Raw genomic sequence first — 23,209 nt, 5'->3', positions numbered from 1 at the left:
GCCACACACTGCTTTATGTGCAGGGGTAGGAGGGCCAGCTCATCGCTGCTTGCAGCTCTAATAAGCATGTAAATACCAGGAGGCAAAAGTTCATCTTGGTGGAGGTTTGTTACCAGTTCCTCTTTATTTTCTCCCAAATTGGTAGAAAATATCATTGAATAAGTGATAAAAAAAAGTGTAATTTTCGGCACACACACAAAGAACACCTATTTATATATTTAATATAAATAAATGTTGGACAGAAGTACATTATTCATACAGCAGGTAAAAACATCAAAAGGGAGGAGGCTCTCTGTTTTCAATCATTTTTGCTGAGGTTACAAAGTGAGTTTTTTACCTGCTGAAAGCAAGCCCACAGGACACTTTCACCAAAAAAAATTTCAGTTGTGTGCAAGATTAGTTGGATAATTCCACTCATACATCTCCTGTTAAAATGGTGAACTGGACTGTAAATCCCCAAATCTTTCAGTTAACTCCACCATGCAATTGCCTGTGTTCGAAATGTTTTCACAGAGAAGACAAACATTTAATGCTTATCTAAACTAAGCAAAACGCTCCTGTTTGCAGATGATCTGGACCAAAGTCAGTACGACTTCAAAGCAAAAAAAGAAGTCTTTAAAGCTGAAAAACAACATAATGAGAAACTAAATGCAGTATTCAACATCTAAAATGCTGCCCTCTGTAAACAAATGTATGCTGCTTTTGAGCATTTTCTCATTATATGAGCCTTGTATCCTTGTAAACATTGTTCATATTTTATATGGACTCTGATTCAGCCACCCAGAAACAGATCTATAGTGTGTTGGTTGCAATTATATAAACACTTGACCTTTTACTTCAGTGAGACAGAGTAGCAGGACGAGGTGGAGAAGAAAAAGCAACAGAAGACAAGTGACGTTAAAATGAACATTTATAATGACTCTTTGTTGCCGTCGCAAAAATAATCTTTAAAAAACAATTCAATTATTTAACACTGAAATGCTGACTTCACTGGTAGTCCACGAGTCATAAAACACAACTCACTGAATTTCTTTTACAAACACAGTACTACAGTTACATTAAATAGTCATTACCGTTAAATCTATTAATGAATAATGTTCAAATAAACGGATAATAAAAACAATGACACTTTTAAAGTCCTCTCATTCCCTCACCATAGTACCTGTTGTCTTTTTATCAACAGCGTATCATTTAGAAAATATACAGTAAACAGACTGGCAGCATAACAAAAATGGAACATGAGCTCAAAGGCTATAAAATTAGATTTGTCAAGGGGAGTGGAAATGGGACAGATCCATTCCAGTGATCGAACATTAAGTTATGTAGGCAAGCTGCCTTTTGGCTCAGTATGGAATTATTTGGCACTCTTCCTGACAAAAATTTCCCGTAAAAATCTTTCACACATTTTCCAAAATGGCACTAGAAGGCATTTTCTTCAAATTTCTGAATATACTCAGAGGACTTCTCTTTTTAAAAGACATATAAATGCTGTCCTAGAAAGCCCTTTAGGTAGTTAACACTGGGGACTTTCACAGATTCTCCTCGCCACAAACAAAAGACAGAACTGTTGTGACTAATATCCAAGAGAAATGCACCCAGTCAACAAAACATCACTTTGCTTAGGGTGGAATATTATGCTGTCAGTCCATTTTTTTTCTCTGAGATGGAATAAACAGAGGTTAATTGACCCAATAAGAAAATTCACAATGATGTAAAACTGTTTGCAAGGTACGGGCATGCTTTCTTGAGTTTACACTTAGCAAGCGTTCAACCCTGCAAAATTATCCCGACAACCAGAAAACAATGTGAAATCTTGCAGAATTTGACAATAAATTATCCAACATAAATATGAGTTCTTGCAGATGAGAAGTCAACTAAGTTCATGGGAGGTTCAGAGGGTCAAAGACAAAGAAAAAATGGCCACATCTGGTTGGCAAGAATCCTGTATTTTCTCAGTCAAAAGGGCTCAGAAATACCTTAATCCGTTTAAAGGGCGGACACAGTAGCGGGTGCTCAGTGTAACGAAACACAAACTCATGTAGGCTGAGAGAGAGTGGACTCAGGTAGAAGAGGTTTTAAGAGAGGAGCAAGCAGCCTTAGCCAGTTTGTAGCAGGTACCAGTCCTAGAATTTGTGTGAAAGGGCTCCGGGGCAGGTGGATGAACGTCCAGGACACATTTGGAGTGAAAAGAAAACAAACATAGCAATTTTTGGAATGATACCATTAACAATTTGGCGTTCAGAAGTAAAGCAGTAAATGCAAGGACTGGGGTTTGTAGTACAGAAGAATGAGACAAATATCATTCATACAGGGATCTTCATTTTGCTGGTGCCTCTCTCAGATCTGACGTTGAGACCTTGAGATATCATCCCTCAGTGCCTTCAACCCCCAGTCCCAATATGCTGGAGAAAATAAGCACAAAAAAAAAAGTGTACAGATCCCTTGTGATGTTTCGCATGTTGGTTCTAAACAAAGCACTCAGTGATTGACACAAACCTCTGCTGAAGGGAATGTGAAAGAGAAGCCTTCAAGGGTTCAGAAAAAGGTGCTACTTTTCTATTTTGTTGGAGACTTCAGCCCTTTCTATCATTCATAGACTCAACTGGATCAGGGAATTAATAAATAAAAGTGACATCAGAGCAACAGCAAAAGAAAGACATGTTGAACAGGATTTGCTTCGTTTCACACCTACTATAACCCACTGATCAGTAAAGTGCATTTATGCAACACCAAACAAACAAGATAATGTCGACAGCGGATCGGATATTGTGTTAAAACATATCTGGTTCATGACTGTGGCCCTGTGAGGCCTACCTGACTATAGCTGAAATCTGTTATTGACATAGATATTTACTCTACATGTATTTGACATTCCTGCCCTGAATTTACATTAAAAACTAATAACATTCAAAGTAATTAAAAAAGAGTAAATGGGTACATTCATAGATTAGATCTGGGCTTTCAAGCTGTGAAGTAAAGAATCTTAAAACATTATGGGCACAGGTTTTATGAGGTTCAACCTGTTTGTAAAGAAATGAGTGTCTGATATCTTTGAAAAGCAAAACACAAGGAGCCAATGCACTGAATAACATTTTCACGTTTGCTTGTTTCACATTTTTAATACTCCTCACTGTACCTATAAATCAAAATATCTTCTCTAATGACATCTAGAGAGATGATTGATGAGAATTTGATCTGAGATGTAATTTTTTTTTTGGGGGCCAACATGACAATAATGAGCTCCCACCCAACTCACAACATGAAAAACAACTTTTTAACATGAGGCGAGTAAACTTAAGTGCTTTACATTTGACTGCATGCAGCGTTATGTCATTGAATGTTGCGAGTCACCTCGCAAAATTTTTGTAGCTTTTTTTTCCTCCAAAATTTTTCTTTGATACCATGCAATAGAAGACGTGCAAAAAGATAACACCTAACTCCACAAACACATTTTTGATTGTTAATGGCTATGTTATGAATGCTTATAACATGTTATGCTTAGTCCATGCTGGCCTATAGAGACATTTGTGAGAAAACAGCAGTACTTAAGCCACAGGTCAAACAAACACACAAGGGATGCATGGAGTGTAAAACAACATGGATCCATAAAAGTCACAATCTTTAACTCTTAGTCTATGTATCTATGGAATAAAACAATGCACACAAAGTTTCTTGTCCTTTGTTTTCTTAAGTAATGTATTTGATTATCTTTTCTTAACTTAAAAGACAGTGTTTGATTGGCACTTGATCAGCACTTCTAAACAAGTTATTGATATCTAACATTTGATCGCACATCTACAATTTCAGAAGCTGCGGAGGTCTAGTTTGGCACAGGTTGTACTATGGAGTCTATTATTACTTTTACTATCTTACCAATACTGTATAGTATTCTATACACCTCGTTTTATGCTCCAACCTTGAAGAGCACGTTTCTAATCAACAGACCAGACATCTTTTCAACTAAAATATTTTGTATAGTTTACTTATCAAATAGCAGCATTTTCATAACTTACAAAAAGTACATGTAAACCTATTCATTCAAAATCTTAGTAATTTCAAAGGTTCATACAACAGACATAAAACACAAAACAGGACAACATGCTACTATATTGCTTCCAATATTCTTTACATTTTCTTACTGTCAAACTAAATCATCAATGACAGAAATATGGACACCACCGGTTGATGATGAGTCATCATAATGCACAAACAAATCGCAAAGCTAATCTTAATCAGGCTTAGTTGGCACTCTCATCATCCACACAAATATAACATAGTTCACATTGTATCGACAACGCTGGACTGCATTTGGACTACAAACTAGAATAGCTACAATAAAGTACATATAGATCATATGACATGACATATTGTATTCCACAGAAATGAATTCTAGTCATTTTCAGATAAGAGGATATGCATAAAGGATGTCATTGTTTCAGCTTGAGGTCACAAACAAGTTCCCATCTTACTTTCTCCCTCATATGCATTCTGTCCTTACTATGCTTTTAGAGGCTGAAACATGAGCTCCATTTGCTCAGCCGACATAAGAGAAATTATTCAACCAATATTTTCCTTATTTTGGAAAAACAAAAAAACACGTTTTCGTCCCTTAAAAAGGCCATAGTAACCTCTCTAAATCCTACTTGTTCTTCTTATAGAGGGAATTTGACACTTTGAGTTAACGTTGCTGGTTTGTCTTGTGGGTGTCACAGTTTTGGAGGCAGGTGTTTTCTGTGCATTTTAGACTTGTGAACTCTATGGCCTGGAAAAATATTTTCATACCCTCATGACCTAGTAGTGCATAACTCCCACCAGCAGCACGCCCTACACCGCCCATGAGAAGACAAGACAGGAGGAAGGAGAAAGAGGGGGAGAGAGCACAGTGTAGGAAGAAGCACAGAAGGATAGCAGGACATGGAAGGAAGAAGAAGAAGAAGAAGAAGAAGGAGCAACATGCAGGGGGAATCAAATGTTGAGAGAAAGAGGAAAGTTAATGAGGGGGCAGAGAGTTCTTACATTTGGCACAATGTATTAATCAGAGTTTTGAAGTAGAGCTCCCTGCAGTCAAGCAGTCCAGTTGCATTGATAAACGTCCCCTTGGTTTGTGCTTGTACCTTATTATATGCTAAAATCTTGGGCAGTTAAAGGTTAAATCACACTATGATTTCACGACTGGCCAAATTGTATTTATGAATGACTTTAAAGCCTCATAGTGAAAAGAAAGATTTCACTTATTGTTGCATTGCCACACATAATATTCAGACACAGTTTATTCAAATCCATTTACTTTCAAAAAATGAAAAGAAGAAGAAAAAAAGACTATTTGTTGAGTTTTCCAAAAAGCGCGAGTGGTTATCATTTTCTTGGTCACTACTCAGCACCAACCCTCACAGCTGTCAGGGAGCTGATCATAGAGCTTGGGTTGATGGGGACAATTAAATGATGTCGTGGAGCAAGGGGAATCAGACTGGAGGATACAGTGCGGGAACATGTAGGAGAAGTAATTTGTGGTTCAGGAAACGAATTGAAGTGCAGCGTATTGGCAAACAGAAACGTCACACAACACTGGAGAACAAATCCTCCTTCTGTCAGTATTGTTAGGTCTTGTCTACGTGACATAGATGTGCACATTAAAATATACTCACACCCCAGTAGCGACAGACATGCTTTACATTGTGTTCTTAATGTCTCACAGTGCAGTCTTCAGAGACCCAGTGTACTCAAGATGAACGCCATGGATAGCAGCACGGGAGGAAGCCAAGTTAATCTTTGATTGCTTGGAAATGCTCTTAACAGTTTGCCTCTCTATTTTCAACTATCACCCAAGAAAGACAATGATCTAAGATATTTTTCATCACATTTTATAACATGCTCCACCTGAAGTTAGTGATCTTTTTTTGGGAATGATAAAAGGCTGCCTGGATGAACTGCAGCAATCCTTTTTTTGTTTTTTTGTTTTTTGATGAAGATTTAAGAAGATGGCTCACAGGAAAACTGAGGCCAAACCTTCTTTTCAAGTGTCACTCTGTTTCCCTTTCATTAGTGTGTGTCTCTTGACTATTTGGTGCCTTAAATGTAAACGCAATGGTTGCTTTGTTCACAGATATTGGTTCATACAGCTTCTCTTATCAAAATGCTGTTGTAGTGCTTTGTTCCCTTTGTGAACCACTTAGACACTGCTTCTGGCTTGTCGGAGGTTTAAGGGAATTACAAATATGTGAGTGAGGCCAAAATATTGTCAAGTAAAACTTGGAGGAATTTAGGGAGCAATTTAGGGGGGAATCTTGCATTAGGAGTGGACTGCTTTTCACCTTGAATCCTTTTTTGTTATGTGAGGCTGGGCTACTGATAGCTAGATGGCACATCTGCCTTTTTTAAATCAGGGTCAATAGGGAGACTCTGATTTGTGATAAAGGAGACAAATCTAATCCTATAGCACCAAGAAAGGGTTAAACAACAACATCTTTTTGTCTGTAGCTATGACTGAATATGCAAATATGTTTCAGTGTTTGTGCATTTGTGGGAGCATTATCTATACGTATTATGTAAAATATAGTTATACATTCCTGTGTGTCTCCTCTATCCTCTCACATGAATTATTTTAACCCCTGAACTTGTACTCAGCAACTGTGAAGTTCAGACTGGGTTTTGAGTAATACATTTCTTTCACTGCAACACAACATTTGATCCCTGTAAATAAAAAATAGCAATAGGCTAATATTGTTTGTTACATTCAGATCAACCTGCATTCACAGGTTTAAATAATCTATTTGTGTTTGAATGAGACCATGTCAATAAATAATGGATGAAAATATAAAATACCCAAATTTAGAAATTTCAATTATGATATGAGCCAGAATTCAACATATGTCAACATAGATATGGTTTATTTAAAGAACTTATGCTCTGATTGCTTCCCCATAAACTGAGGTGACCTCAGGTGCTTGCCATAAAACCTCTCCCCTGGTAACAACGCAGTCTGCATTGTACACATAGAGCAAGATTAGTGAAACAGCTCTGTTAGCTGGCTGGAACTTCATCGGACACCCTCAACTCACCGGGAGCTGAGGTTTGCAACTGAAATTAGAACCATTGAAACCAAACAAAAATTTTAACATAAAAAGGAAAATTAAAACAGCTATGAGGTTTTGGAGGAAGGTGAAACCATGAGGCCTCACCCTTGAATCTGCAGCTTGGCAGTGGACCAGTTCAGCTTACTCTGATCACCATCGTCAAAAGGACTCGACATAAACTTTTAAAAAACATCAGGACATCAGTCCTAAAAACACATTCACATATCACACACACTTATCTCGGTTGCCTCCCCCGCCTCCTCCTTTGTGATCCTCTCATTTGATACTGAAATATTGAACAAATATTTGGACATTTCTTTTTTCTATTCATTGTGACCCTCTCAATTCCCTTCTATCTCTGTCTTCATCCTTTCCTTCTTTCCTCTTTTTTTCCTTTTAGCCCACCTTTTGTGGGTTGGTAGCGCGCACGCCCTGCTCGTAAGTGATCCGCTGGCTGATCAGATACTGCGCTGCTTGCGTGGCGGCTGGCGACCCTGTTATGGTAACTTTACGGTTCCGAGTACCAGGAATGAACTCTCCCTTTTTGGAGATCTGGATTCGGGCTCCTGTTAGCTCCTGGTATTCTACCAGCGTTTTCCCTCCTTTCCCCAAAATGGCACCAACCAGATTCTCAGGTACAGCAATTTCAACCACGTCCTTGGCTCCATCCGCCAGCTTCTCTGTTGCCAATAGGGAGGAGGCCATCAGTGGGGATGAAGCATTTAGGTAACCATTGGAAGCCCCTGTGGCAGCTGCAAGAGAACCCAGGGAGAACCCACCAAGGCCTGTTGCAGGATGGCCAGCACTGCTGGAGGCATCGCTAGCGTAGGAGGCAAGGAGGTTAGCTGCAGCAGCTGCAGCTGGGTTAGCACTAGCTGCTACCGCAGCAAGGACCCCAGAGGCGGCTGCAGGGTTAAGACCCAGACCCAGGGTGTTGGTATTGTAGCCGTAGCTGGCCAGTGTGTTGAGAGCTGAGGTGATGGCCAGCAGGTCATTGCCAGAGAAGCTTGACATGGCAGCAGGGAAGGCACCCATTCCTGTCAAGCCAGCCTGGCCCAGAAGGCTGGAGGCAGTCGCGGCTGCTGCAGCTGCATTAGGCAGCACCTCTGCTGTGTTGGCATAAGGGGATCCAGTGGGGTTGGAGTTAGCCACTGGGCCAGAGACGTTGGAATAGCTGATGTTGAGGCAGCTGCTGCTCTGAGGGTCTTCTTGGATTTTCTGTACTATGATTTCCACAGCCTTGCGGTTCTGTTCAGGCTCACCACTGATGGTTACCACTCGTTCTTGGAGGTTGATGCCCTCTGGCTTCTGGGAGAGCTGCACCCAAGCTCCTGACTGCTCCATCACTGCCTTCACTGTGGCTCCACCCTTGCCAATAATCAGCCCAGCTGTGCTATTGGGTACGATCAATTTGGCCTGTGGAGAAAGAAATATAATGTAAACTTGCAGTGCAGGAACACGGAAAAATTTAACAGCATAAATGGCTGAAAGAAAGAGGGTTATCTCCCTGATTCACCCCCCACTTTATTCAGCGATTTCATAATCCCAGGGGTTTAGGCTGCAGCTGCCACAAGGCTCTTGCTATGAAAAACTGTTGGTAAAAATAACCACATACCCTCACATTTTCCTGACCCCACCAGATTGTGGGTCATGGCCCACAGAACAGCTAACACTGTCTAATGAACAAGGTGCCCTAGAAGTGAACTTTCCTACGTTATAGAGACCACACACCCTCATGAACTGACCAAAGCCTGCATATCAAGATAGACATGACAGCTTTGCACATGACAGCTTCCCAAAACTGATACCAAATGATTTGATTGCTCCCTGGTGGCTGGCCATTGTACAGGTCTTAAATCCTGCCTCTTCCATTTTAGAGACACAGGCCAAAGTAAAAAAAAAAAAAGTAAAAAAAAACCCAAACCACCGCATAGAGGACATAAAATAAATAGGCTAAATAAGTGAAGTTCTGCAATAAACAAGAAGGTCACAAATGGGTCAAGCAGTACCTTAATTCCAGATTCCCTGTCATGCTTCCTCTGATTTCAACATTGCAGAATGACATCACTAGCACCAGATGATAGCGCCTGCATTTTTTTGGTTTCTTTTTTGCACAGCACAATGAAGTATGTTGTCTATCTTAATATATAGCTGATGCAACTGACTGTACCTCACCTGTTTGACACGGTCGGGATTGACTGTGGTCTGTGGCTGCAGTATGCTGACTGGTTCTGGTTTCTGGGCACTCTGGGGCATCTCCCGGACTTTCTCTGCGATGAAGTTGTGGACCCCATTGAGGGCTTCGACTGTACCCTGTATCAGACAGACACGTTCTGTTGTTCCTGTGTTGAGAGAGGAGGAAGACAAGTGATGAGTTACTCTAATGAGCTCTGAGTAAGTATTTGGCAGATTTGAGGGATTCACTAAAATCTACATTTATATGAAGATGTCTTGGCAATGAAAAATGCTCAATGACACCTCACAAAGAAACCCAATTACTGAAAAAAATCCTTGCTTCCTCCAATTAGACAGAGAAACAGCTGAAAGGAATAAGAAATAGCTTGGTTAGCAAGCCCCGGGGGGGGGGGGGGGGGGGGGGGTCTCTTCAGTGATGTAACTCTGAGGCTTACTTGCCTTGCAGATCTAATAGACTAAACACACACTTGTTTCTCCTCTAGGCTTCTTTATACACCCACATTGACAACCCAACCAGCATTCCGTTGCCATGGTAAAGGGGCTGAGCTGTGGTAACAGGTGATGCAACAACGAGTCCTTTATGCACGATTTTTAAAACACTCACCCTTTTGTATCAACCCTCTTGCCTTTGCTTTCTTTTACATTTGACTATTGGTTTGTTGTAAATATGAAATGCCTCAAAATTTCTTTAATGGGTAAACAGACAACCTGAATTTAGATAGTATAAATGTTTTGGTAGAAAAATCTTACATTTTGACCCTTTTGATAGAGTGAGAAAGACCAGATCATTTTCTGACGGTCTGACAGAACTGCTCTTCTTTGAAATTATGCAATAATTTAAATGTCAGTGTACAGCTAAATCCAAGGATCTATAGGACAAAATACTCTTCTAAAATTAGACAAACACAAGTCAAGCAATGAATTTGAAGTCAATAGGTCAGGTCAGACACCTTAGAAAAGACCCTAATTGGAGACACTTGGCCTGACCTGGTTACCTTTGAACTTTGAACCTTCGAGGGGTGCCATTATTCTATCGTTCTACATTTTAATTCTGGGACCAACTAGAGTTTTGCATGATTAATAGTTCAGATTATATATTAATGATTTGCTCAGGCTGTTGAGTGGTTAGAGTGCATGTCACATGCGCAGCTGACCCTAGTTTGAATCCCAGGCGGAGGTTCTTTGCTTTATGTCACAATGCCCCCCTCGCTCTCTCCCTTGTTTCCTGGCTATTTACTCCATCCATCCATCCATTTTCTTCTGCTTGTTCCTATTAAGGGTCGTGGAGGGGCTCGAGCCTATCCCAGCGGCTACAGGCGGGGTTCACCCTGGACAGGTCGCCAGTCTATCGCAGGGCCAACACATAGAGACGAACATCATTCACACTCACAGTCACACCTACGGTCTATTTAGAGTATCAATCAGCCTCATTGCATGCCTTTGGACTGTGGGAAGTAGCCGGAGTACCCGGAGAGAACCCACACAGGAACAGGGAGAACATGCAAACTCCACACAGCAAGATCCCGTGCCCGAGCCGGGACTCGAACCCGGACCCTTCTTGCTGTGAGGCGACAGTGCTGACCACTGCACCACCGTGCAGCCCTCTCTGTTTACTGTTAAGTAAAAATGTGTCAATGCCAAAAAAAAGATTATTTATTCATTTATTTATTCTACTCGTTGTCTCATAGGGTCCTAATAATTGCATGATAATGCAACCCCTCATAGGTTATTTGAAACAAGGTGTTTTAGCCCCTCTTAAGGCCACCTCAGTAATAGCCCACTTTCTTCTGACGGACAACCCTCTGGAAGCATGCAAAACCAGAGATGTTAAAGAGATATTCTTGAAGGTTGGATTCCATGGGTAAATATGCATAATGCCTTTCAGGTTCTCAAGGGTCCTGAACGGATGTACCTTGATACCAGGGGGTGGTCTAAGCCACATTTGGCCACATTCTTTCAGTAGTGAGTATGCAGATGCTCCCTGGGCCACACTGAAGGGCCGCCTCTGTAGCTGATGTGCTTCAAGCGGAAATACCACTGCTGAGGGTGTGAAGGGTATTATGACAACATCTCTTCAAGTAAAAAGCTCATAGAGAGATATTATAGTTGTAACTTGCATCTTTGGTGGTTCGATTTGTTAGAAACATGCTGAGAAAAACACCTGGTCTGGATTGTTGCAATTTTTCTTCTACTCCAACTGATAAACATGACAAAAGTATTACTGTTCTTCGGGAATTCATTACTATTTGAAATGTGGCTTGGTGCTCCGAGCAAACTGGTTTCTTCGTAATCAACCTACATCTATGAGAATTTTTAACATCTTATGTATAGACTGGCAAATTATAACACCAATTGCAAGATCTAAAACTAAAGACTGTTTTTTTCATGAGATAAGACACAGTTGGAGGTGTTTCAACAGATGGAACTCATTTACCTGTCATGTAGTAGTCCATCACAACATTGAAGCCTAATTAATACAAACATTTTAATTCTCCTACATTATGCATAGTCCCATGAGAATTATCTACCACCATGTGCTCAAGGCTAAAAAAAAAACAACCTACCGTACTAAAGGAATAAGTGGCGTAAAGCTAGGAGAATATTCACAGTGAAACAAATTATCTGGGTAAAAGCTTGTTGGCTGTTGGCTGAAGATGGCAGTCTTTGCTGTTACACATTTATTGATGGAAAAACAGCAAAGACTGCCATCTACCACAGCATCACTGTAACAGGTGAAGGTGTTGGTCTTCAGGTCGTAAAGGGGAAAGGGGAAGTCAAAGTAGGTGTGCCTTATAGCTGAATCCTTGCAATGGCCAGCAGGGGGTGACTCCACTGGTTGCAAGATTGTTTAGAAATTTGAAAGAAAAAAAGAGGAATGTATAACCAACCCAGCTCACCTCTTTTGTCCAGATATCTTCACCTCTGGCTACAAAAAAATAGGATGGCAAACAAAAGGCCTAGAATAGGAGTCCAACAGTCTATGGTCATTGTGCCTTGTTAAAAAGAAATCTGTGTCATGTCACCTCAACAAGAAAGGAAAAGAATACATCCCATTAGTCAGCGCAACCACAGGGATTTACATTTTTTTTATTATATCATTATCAGAAAACACTGGACACATAAGATGTGAATATTGTGACATTTCTGAATATATTAAAAAACAAATAGGGCCCCTTTATAGTGCATCACACTTACATGTAAATGAATGTCATTTACATTCAAGACTTACCAAACAAGTTCTCACAATGCTCATTAAGGTCACTGGCACCCGATAAGTCTAACCGCAATTCAAATTATATGGATTTTGTGAGTAGCAACATTCCCATGCTGCCAGGAGGATGTATGCTGTTGTATGTATGTTCTCTCATGAGCAGAGCGTGCACTTTGCATACTTTTACTAACCAAGCTGGCTACTTTCTTATTTGAACGTGGTTAAATGATTAAATTGTGCAGCTCTTCTGAATTTCCAGATGTTATGAGAATAACTTGAATAAACTCTGATAGTAAGACAAGTTATTTTGCAGGGAATGTGTGACACCCAGAAATAATCTATCGATTGTTTTACAGCCGAAAGAGTACTTAGCCTATGACATAATCTATATAGCCTTAAATCAGACCTTCTACTTCTGTCAAAAAGCGATTGAAATAAATCATATCCTCATTCAAATCTGACTCATAGTCAAATAAACAGGCCACAGATAAATTCTCCCGAGTGCCCGACCACAGTGCACCGTTGGTGTTGCTTTGCTGCACCTGCCAATCATTCTTCAAGAGACACAAAAATCTACAAGTCCAAGCACTTGACCTGATGTCGGTTTTATATCAGGATATAAACTCATCATAAAACATCATTAGTAACATTGAATGACCAACACAAGTCATTGTAATCATATACACAAAGCCGCCAGGCAACTGCCTTTGGTGGACTTTCAAAAACATCCAAAATCCAGGCTGTAATGAGTCAATGTCATTTCCTATGAAGCCTGTTCACAATTACAGCCTACCACTGCACCTAATGGAGACCCTACTTGAATAAAAGGGTGAGAAGGTCTTAATTCTTCTGTATGAAAAGTTCTTGCACATATAAAAACATGAAATATGAGGAGTCTGGAACCCATTTGTGGGAAAGCCTGACACTGGAGGTGAACATTAAAAGAACTGGGGCTTGCAGACAGTGATTGGACCTCAGTCTTCTTTGGACTGAGCAACCTGTCTTGAACTGACAGATGAAAAAAAAAATCTAAATTAGGCCATCTTCTTCAGCATCATCTAGTTAAAAATCTCTGCACCTCAAAAACTCGTCAAAAGGGTGACACTGCTGCTGCCAAGTCAGAATGGAGGCCATGGTATGGAATTTTTCTCACAGATTCAATATGATAAAGAGGGCCTGAAGCGTTCTGAATGTTGAAGCTTTTGCCTTCTGTCTCTCTTTAAAGGTGACAAATTTCATAAGACATGCTATCTGCTTTGGGTTGCAGCAAGCATTAGCTCATCCCTCGGCTGGCAGGAGGGGAGCGAAATGTGTCAGTGCCCCTGAGCTCAAACACCTCAGCCTTCAGTTTTCCCCAGTGACTCTCAGGTCTTGACTCTTGAATCTGATATAATAAAGTTTTAATCCCATGATGTGAATCTACCTCTGCGTCAGCTAGTCCACATCTTTTGTTTGATTTATTCAAGCATAAAGTATCACCCATAATTAATGTCATCACATACTTAAATTTGCCAAGTAATTATTCACACATCAAATTGAGAGAGAATTTCATTGTTGGAAATAATGCCCATTCCCATACAGCGTTCTTTTTAAATGCTTGGATCATTTGTAGCATTCTATTTACATTATTCAATCAGAGAAAACTTTTACATTATGTCATCCTCTGGCCAGAAGTTCTCAACAACTGCAAACATCATTCAAGACATAAATACTTCATGCTTATTATAGAAATTCCCTGGCTTTTAACACTGAGGAGAGAAAAAGCCATTCACATAACAGACTTCTTTTTGCAGCAGTGTGTGTATCTGGTCCTAATAAGCAGTGAGACAGACAAGTAATAGCTTTAACTTGCACATGAAGGCAAAAACAAGATTCTATGAGACCTTCTCGAGTAATTGATATCATTTAGGTCTGCAGTAAAGAAGCATGTGATGTGTGCGTTGTACTAAAATACACCAGAGACTTTACTAATAGCTGGAACACCATAAAGAGTGCACTCTTACAGTCCAGGGATTGGATCAGATTTTTAAAGACTGCAGTTGTTTGGTACCACAGGCCAAAAATGTCAATCTTCTTTCTATAAACATAAGAATGCTATGTGGCGGAATTGTTGATGCCCAGGGGAAGTGCTGAACCAAATACACTGTGGTCTGAGGGTCCAAGAACACAGACCACTGAGATGATAGCCTAAGGTTACAAAACTCTAGACAGCTTTGATTTGTCTGTAGGTACGTGGGGATCAAAGCAGTCAGAGATCAAAGATAACAGTGTTCAGGCATGGCACGGACTGAGATAACACACATGATGGCTGAGACAAAGGTCAGAGATCAAAGCAAGAGATTATCAGGATGTAGTTGTGATGTCACACAAGTAATGGCCTTGCCCCTAAAACAATGACATCTCTAGATAGATAGACAGACAGACAGACAGACAGACAGACAGACAGACAGACAGATAGATAGATAGATAGATAGATAGATAGATAGATAGATAGATAGATAGATAGATAGATAGATAGATAGATAGATAAGGGGGCTGGTTTGTAATGTGAGAAGTAAGTCAGAGATCAAAATCAGGGAGTCAGTCAGGGAGTTCTATGACAGCACCCAACCCATAGCTCAACAAACAATGGACACAATGGAATCCAAAAATATAGAATTCAATTTTTAGAAAGGCTGTTTTGCCAATACAAATGGGCACTGTAGGTTTTATTTGGGGAACAGTTTCAGCACATTTGGTGAGAATTAACTCAAAATAAACTGTGGTCATCCTGGTAATAAGAATAATAATAAAAGATGTCAACCAGTACAATGACTGACTTTAATGTTTGTTTTTTTTACAACAATGCAGCTCTACTGCAATTAATAGTTGGTTTTGGTCATTTCATGGGATATTTTACAATGAGGGGAAAAATAGAATTTCACCATAAATATCTTAAACACACATTCTGCTGCTAACATCAAATATATCATTATGAATAAATAAAATAATCCAACAGTAGACAGGCTTGGGAGTTGTGAAGACAAGTGGATATGAATAAAACAAAATGGTAATTGTTGCATGTAAGGATAATTCAGTGTGTTGAATGAAACTAACATTTTGGCAAGTTTAGCTCTTTACTACATTTCTATACCTGTGTGACATCACTACCAGACTGAAAGTGCTGGATTGAAGAGTGCACTGTTAATGGTTGCCATGTGTCATAATACAGCGAACCAAGTCAAAAGAGGAGCTACATTACAAAAAGTAAAATGAACTTAAATTTTAAAATTCAAAAGTCACATACAGCTCTAAAAGATCTCCTGCAGTTCTTGCGTGGTTCCAAGAGTCTCCAAAAGTAGATTGGGAGAGAGCGCTTTCAGCTATGAGGCACATCTCCAGTGAAACAACCTCTTTTATTGCCATTGTTACCAATAGTTACCAACAACTAGCTCAAAGAGGAATAACTGGGTTCTGTAAATCTACAGTTTAACATTACTGATATCATTTATTAGATAGCAATAGTTTCTAAAGTGCAAGTGGTACGCAGCTTATGCTAGCTACACGTAAACCAAGCACTATGGTTGCAACCAAAAAGCCACAAGAACACACAAATTTGGACTTTATGTGCAATGTAGTCCACTTTACTCAGCTGACATTGGTAAAGAAGCACACAGGGAAATGTCTTATTATATTGTGACTCAGCTGATAATTAGTTTTATCATCAGGCAGAAGAAGCAGACAATAATTCGTCCGTATATCATGACTACTGATGAATGTCTTCATGGTCCCAGTAAAAACACCTAGGCAGGCTACTACTTCACTTGTTGCATGTCCTCCACAGTGTGACACAAAACAAAATATAAACGTTATTGTCCACTTTTCAAACTTTTTTTCCTTAAATTTCACTTTTCTAAAGCGGAATTAGTAAACTGGATATTAAAAGATTTAATCAGCATGTTTGTATATTGCTGTAAGTTTAATTATGTTGGGTATTATTTCAGATGCAAAAGGTGGCTCACATGGGCTCTAACGTTAACTAGTGAGAAGGGCTAGCAGAGGGTTATGTCTGTTTTTTCAAGCATTTTATTATTGCACATCATATAGATGAGGACTCACTTATCTCCAACACAAGCTTTTATTATTTTTCAGTTTTAAGCTGCGTCTCAACTCAGACGCTTCATCCCTCAAAGGCTCTGGTCAACTACCTCATGACATGATGCCATCTCAATACTTTGCCCACAATAAGGAAAAATATTTGTGAAACTGACAAAGAAAAATATCCCTAAAGTAGCATATGTGGATAATGTGCTTATCATGTCAGTCTCACGGAATTGGATGACTAAAATGAAACCAAATCCTTAGTCGTACTCACGCACACACACACACACACACACACACGCACGCACACACACGCACATACACACACACACGCACACACACATACACACACACACGCACACACACACGTATAAACAACTTGTCTGGAGAGCAATGAGATAATCTGTTTATAGCAGTAGCTGGTTTAAGAAAAATACAAATATTTGGTCCCAGTGTATCAATACTGTATCATCATCATGTTAGTATCAATACTTTGTCCCACCCCCTACTATGGTCGACGAAAGCTCAACCGAGCTTGATGAAACGGGATGATCCATGAAACACTTTCTATTTGCGTCACCAGCTGTTCCTGTCTGTACCCTTGCATCCCAAATCACCAATCCTTTTGCCTGGCAACCGTGATAGCTACTGTGGAATATCGTGACACAGCTCGTAGAAATGGAGACCAACAAAGATCTTCCACAAGGAATTAAATCCAAAATCCCACAGACTTTAGAGCCAAAATGACAGACGCTAGCCTCAGACTCCTGGGTTAACTTGTCCATTCAACCCACAATTAAGATTTATAAGCGTTTATAGGATAAAAATTATCCTCAGATTTCTCACCTGAAATGAGAAGACAACTTCAAGTGATACCTGACCCAAAATGTGTATTTTACCTACCATGAACGAATGCGCAGGAGCAAGTTTGTTCAACTGAATGTGCCAGCTGGTCGCACTCAGCTCTGAACCGGAAGGGTTATTGTTTGTTTTGTTTTCGCTCATGGAAAATGTGTATAGTTTACTGCGTGAAAGGGTGGTGCGATGGGTAGACTGCAGAAGATTACAACCAGTCAGAATGTCACGATACTAGAAATTGGATGGCGTTACAAACAACCACTACGACAGTATCACAAAGCCAATTTCCATAGCAAAATAATCCATCCATCCATCCATTTTGTACTGCTTATCCTGTTAAGGGTCGCGGGGGGGGGGCCGGAGCCTATACCAGCAGCCTTCGGACGAGAGGCGGGGTTCACCCTGGACAGGTCGCCAATCCATCGCAGGGCCAACACATAGAGACAGACAACCATTCACACTCACAGCCACACCTACGGTCAATTTAGAGTATCAATCAGCCTCGTCCTCTCTTGATGTCTTTGGACGGTGGGAGGAAGCTGGAGTACCAGAAAGAACCCCTGCAGGTACAGGGAGAACATGGAGACTCCACACAGAAAGATCCCGTGCTCGAGCAGAGGCTCGAACCTGGAGCCTTCTTGCTGTGAGGCGAAGGTGCTTAGCAAAGAAATAAATCACTCAAATGTGAGAAATTCAAAATAAAACCTTGCTGCTAACAGAGTCTGCCTCTGTACACAAAACATTTCTGTTCCCCAAGTTTCTGCACCTGCACATGTTGCTACTCGGCATGGGGTTATGTTCAGTATCTCCACTAACTGCAGTATACGTTGTGCCTTTGTTACTGTTCAATTCCAGAGAAAAAGAATTACCGTACTGTTTTTCAATTCAGCATTTTTATATTATAACATCCCTTGAGACAAGCCAAAATAACCCGATGAAACTATCAACTGTTTTCACAGGCTGAGTAACCGTGATGTTGAGTGAACTGACCTCTGGGTCTTAAATTGCATGGAGGGCTTCTTAAATCAACTGATCTTTTAATCACAAATGTTGCAGAAGTTGGTAGGTTGTTAACAAGTAGAGAGGCTTCCCCTCCAACACAACATGAACACCCTAAAACATGAGAATAGTAATTTAGACTACTACAATATAACAACACTTCTAAGGGTAATTTGGACCATAATTCATTGCCTCTGGAGGCACGGACATAAATCTGGGGAAATTAAAGTCTGTGTTTTCCATTAGTTGGAAATCCCTGTCCATGACGCCATCCGAGTCAGATATACTGTCCTATCGGGAGCATTAGTGAGAATCAAGTGCCTATGGAGATATGGGTGAAAAACAACACAGCGTGTCTTTACCATGGATTCCTGTCCGTTCCTTCTTTAAGGAAATACCTCAGCATCAACTCTGAGAAACAGTGATGTTTTCCAGTATGAGGTCACAGAATGTGACTGATATTTTAATGATAAGATAATGGAAAACATACACACAGTGTTTCTATGACATCACAACAACCTCTTCTGTTTGTGCAGGACAAAGTAACTCAATACACACACTTGGCGGGAGGCCAACTGCACAAAGCAACAGGTTGGAAGTTTGTTGCTAAGTTTGTGTTCAAATCGTGAGCTCCCACAGCTCTTGTTGCAGCTGCTTAAATAGGCGGATGTGTGTAAGTAGGTGTGAGTAGGAGTGGGCATGTGCTGTTCAACAAGTGGGTGAATGTATAGTGTGCTGTATTTATGGGGGATCGTGTAATTCAGTCATGCAATGGTTCAATCGAGCTCAAACCAGATACGAGTCAGCACCCATGACTTACAGGCGAAGCATGCAGGCAAAATTTTAAGTAAGTATGATATCATCGTATTTGGTGTGAACTCTCCCAACTACTAGAAATCAAATCTTGAGGAAACAGCCAGTGGGGAGGAGGAAAGAGGAAACTTGGGTTGTGCAAGAGCAGTTTGAGTACAGCTGGGAGAGGGGTCATGTCCACAGAGAGAGATTGAATCAGGCTATTTCTGGGCCTGCCTGCCTGTCCCCTCTCTCACATACAATCATGTATCATCCACACCCTTCACTATCTCCACTCATCCATCTCAGTCCACCACAGCAGAGCCAAGTTGTGCAGCTCCCATCGAGACCTTCTTGAATTCATGGTTTCATGTTCTCCACTGATGGATGGGAGATGCGAGGTGGGTGGGTGTCTCAGACTGAGTGATCACTGAGAGGAGTGCAGAAGAAAATGGCTGCACCGTTTGTTGTGCCTTGATTTCTCTTGTGTGTGATTGCACTGTGGTTGGAGGGGCTCGGGCTGCTGCAGGAAGAGAGATGAGGGCGTGAACTATGTGTAATGCTATGAGCATGCTACATTTGCCCCAATGGCAGCTGATTATACTGAAGGTAAAACAGATTCTTGTCATGTCATGTTGCTTGGCCCTAAACTTCAAGACAGAAAACTTGCCTGTAGTTGAAACAAATGCGCCGCTTGAATTTTCAAAGCTTCGGGCTTTAGCGACTTCTCAGAGAGCAGTACTCTCAGCTATTGTGCACGTTACAGTAGCAACTGTTTCGTTTTACTTGTGTGGGCCCAAGAAACCACCCTATCAAATCCTTGCCAGCACCCTCTCCCTGAACTCCTCTTCTCACTCATCACAATTATCAGTAGGGGGATGGGAATAGCAGGTGGTGGCCTATGATCACATCTACACTCCTAAGAGAGAAATAAGAAAACATAGCACTTCTTTCATTTGGAGCCATTACTGATTCCCTAAAACATAGTTTGCCTTATCAGAGGAGAATTTCTAGCCGTGAACACACGTCTTTTAATCATGGCTGACAGACACAGAGTAGAACAAGGAGAAAAATATTTGCTAGAAGCACTAGAATTCTTAGCTCAGGGTTTATATTATATTGCATGTAAATAGAACAGATAAATTTGAACTATTTCCTGTGGGTAGGGTTAATATTTCCTCTCTCACTAGAAGAGGTCTACACAACAAACTTCCTCTATCTTTGCAATTTTATGGTGCTAGCTGCTTAAAACTATAATGCATCATATTTTCAGATAAAAGAACATTTCTTACACTAGAGCCCAAATGAGTTCACACACTGCTCATTAAGCTAATCGCGGTGAGGTAAATCTCTGAATTTCACACTTTTCGTGATTGTTGTGACAGGAGGAGGCGTACTGCTCTAGAGGAAGCTTCCGGTTATCCCTCTGCGAACTTAAATGTGGATGAATAATTTAATTGTGTGGCTCTTACTGAATTCCCTAATGGTATCAAAACAAAAAGGACTACATTCCGATAGTGGTAGGAAGTTGCATGAACAATTTATCCTCTACTCTATAGCAGAAACAGTAACAGTGACGTGGGCTGGCGACAGAATGATCACTTCAAGTGAGCCCTTTGCTAACTTGAATGTGGATAAATAAGGACTCCTACACACTGTCTAACTTGTAATGCAATATTTCTTTGCAAAATTTTGTTACTCGACCATTATCAGGCAAAAGAAGTACCAAAGTCAGATAATGTGCAGCGACCTTTTAGCAGTTTTTCCATCCATGTACCCTTCTTGTATGCACCTGTCTCATGCAATCGATGTGTGAAGTGTTCTTTTACTGTAAATCTTGTAAGTTTCCAAATGTTATCATACAAAATGGAATCGAATTGGGACATTAAAAAAAACTCATTTCATGGGGGTTGTCTGATGCTCAACACAATTTAGCCACTGTTGTTACAGCCAAAACGTTAGCAACTAGAATATAGCAGAGCCAGTGACATACTGCTCCACATTAAAGCTTTAAGGGAATGAAGGAACTCATCTCATAATTCAAACTAATCTTTAGAACTCATAGTTCAGAGGTCAGCAGCACTGCTAGCCATTTTAACACTCAAGAGGTAATTAAACATTCTTTATATGTACAGTAAAAGTTATACTACCACACAGAGATGACATGCCTGCATTAGTTATACTGTATAAACATCTGGACCTAATAAGCAGTGAGACGCTCTGCACCTGTTATTTCTTAGCAGGTTGAAGCCTCCTCTGAGGCATGAAGGACAAACGCCCGATGCCGGCATTTATGTTCAGAGGAAAATACAGTTCAGCTTCCACAAAGTAGGGGTCACTGAGCTGCATGAGCATCCTGTTGTCATATCCAAGTGAGATTGTGCAGCACAATTACATCTCTTGAAATACTCTACATGTCCTCCACGTCACTGATTCTTTGCTCCTTTTCTGAGACAATTCTTCTCAGACATGAAACCATGAACTCTCTATAGAAAAACTTGCAGTGATGGGTGCAACCTCTTAGCAACCCTATAATTCAAATATACATTGGAAACTACAAACTTGCACCTGACTGCAGTACAGCATTAGTCAGTTATTAATATGAAGTCAAATGGAGAGGAAATATCATTTGCACAGAAGCATCCCGCTTTTAGCAAGGGGATGAGTTCCTTTCACACATTATTGTCATCAGTTTTAATAACCAAGTTTTTATTTCTTACCTGGGTAGAAGTCTTTGGATTTGGACAGCTTAATGGTGGCACCGGTCTCTTTTTGCAGTTGTACAATGGTCTGGCCACCCTTGCCAATTATAGAGCCGGCTGCATAGCTGGGGATCAGCACCTTTAGGAAGTACTCACCCTCCTCTGGGGGTGAGACACAAAGTAAGAGGGTCACATGCCATATCATGTAGTAGTCCTGCACATCATCATGGTGCCCCACCCCAATATTTTACACCTTGAACAATGAAGAAAATAAAAGTTAAAATGTATGTATATATATAAAAATATATGTGTGTGTGTGTGTGTGTGTGTATATATATATATGTGTGTGTGTGTGTGTGTGTATATATATATATATATATATATATATATATATATATATATATATATATATATATATATATATATATATATATATAGGGAGGTCTCGCCTCATTAGTGGGATCCTTTCAGTGTATTCACATATTCACATTTTATCACAGATTGGTGACATGTTCTGTGTCCTGTCCCAGATTTCTTGTAGAGTAAATGATGACCTCCTTTCCAGTTTGCAGAGGTCTAATTTTAACTATTTTCAAGGAGTTTCAGCAACCTCTGACTAGATGCAAAGCCAGGTCGATAGCTAATAATCTCTGACAAAGCAATATGAAATTTATGTTCTCTGTGAAAAGAAAGAGATGCACAAAGGCTAAAAACATTATCACAACAGTCCATGAATGGCACTGATCCTTCATAATGAACAGACGTGCGAGGAGCATATGGGAACCAATCCCACAGATTTGATTAAAGGGTACACTTCCAAGATGGTCTAAATCTCCTCCATTTTGGAAGGAGCTTCTGTGGCTTACAGTGGCTTGTAGCAGTTTGTGATTGACAGCACATCAGCTTGAAGAATTTGTGGCCAAAACTGTGCCTTTAATTGGGAAAGTTCCATTCCTTTAATTGTAATTAAGAATTAATCAGTGCCGAGGCTGGGACAGAGTGATCATTTTATTGAGAGTAATAATCTTTTTAAAGGTAATCAGCCCCGTATATGGTGCTGAGGAGGACCTGATAATTAAAAAGATGTTTATATATAGTCAGTCCCCAAGGAATTAACAATAGTTAAATCAATCATATTGATGGTATAATGGTAAATATTTGGTACAGGTGCGTATCTACTACACTGATACAAATAATCACTGCATGCTAGTTTCGATGCAATGACGTCATGTTTGATCCTGTTCAGCTGCCTCGAGGGTGACGTCACTCCAGCGGGCATCTTTGTGTGATGTGATTTC

General features: G+C 40.3%; 1 protein-coding gene across 3 annotated transcripts in view; it reads right to left on the bottom strand.

The window, feature by feature from the left end:
• Window positions 1-118: 118 nt before the first annotated feature.
• The window catches only part of nova1 (NOVA alternative splicing regulator 1), a 29,142-nt gene continuing 6,051 nt past the window's right edge, over window positions 119-23,209 (bottom strand). For all 3 annotated transcript variants that reach the window (XM_086225825.1, XM_086225827.1, XM_086225826.1), the window contains exons 2-4: window positions 21,930-22,073; window positions 9,249-9,415; window positions 119-8,489 (exon numbers count right to left, since the gene is read on the bottom strand). In XM_086225825.1, the coding sequence (XP_086081951.1) occupies window positions 7,470-8,489; window positions 9,249-9,415; window positions 21,930-22,073 (1,331 nt within the window). In that variant the 3' untranslated portion in view covers window positions 119-7,469. The remainder of the gene's footprint in view (window positions 8,490-9,248; window positions 9,416-21,929; window positions 22,074-23,209) is intronic.

Source organism: Aulostomus chinensis, chromosome 15, assembly GCF_037954235.1.
Source record: "Aulostomus chinensis isolate RoL2024-O1b breed Wild chromosome 15, RoL_Achi_v1.0, whole genome shotgun sequence".
NCBI lineage: Eukaryota > Metazoa > Chordata > Actinopteri > Syngnathiformes > Aulostomidae > Aulostomus > Aulostomus chinensis.
This window is presented reverse-complemented; position numbering and strand designations above follow the sequence as displayed.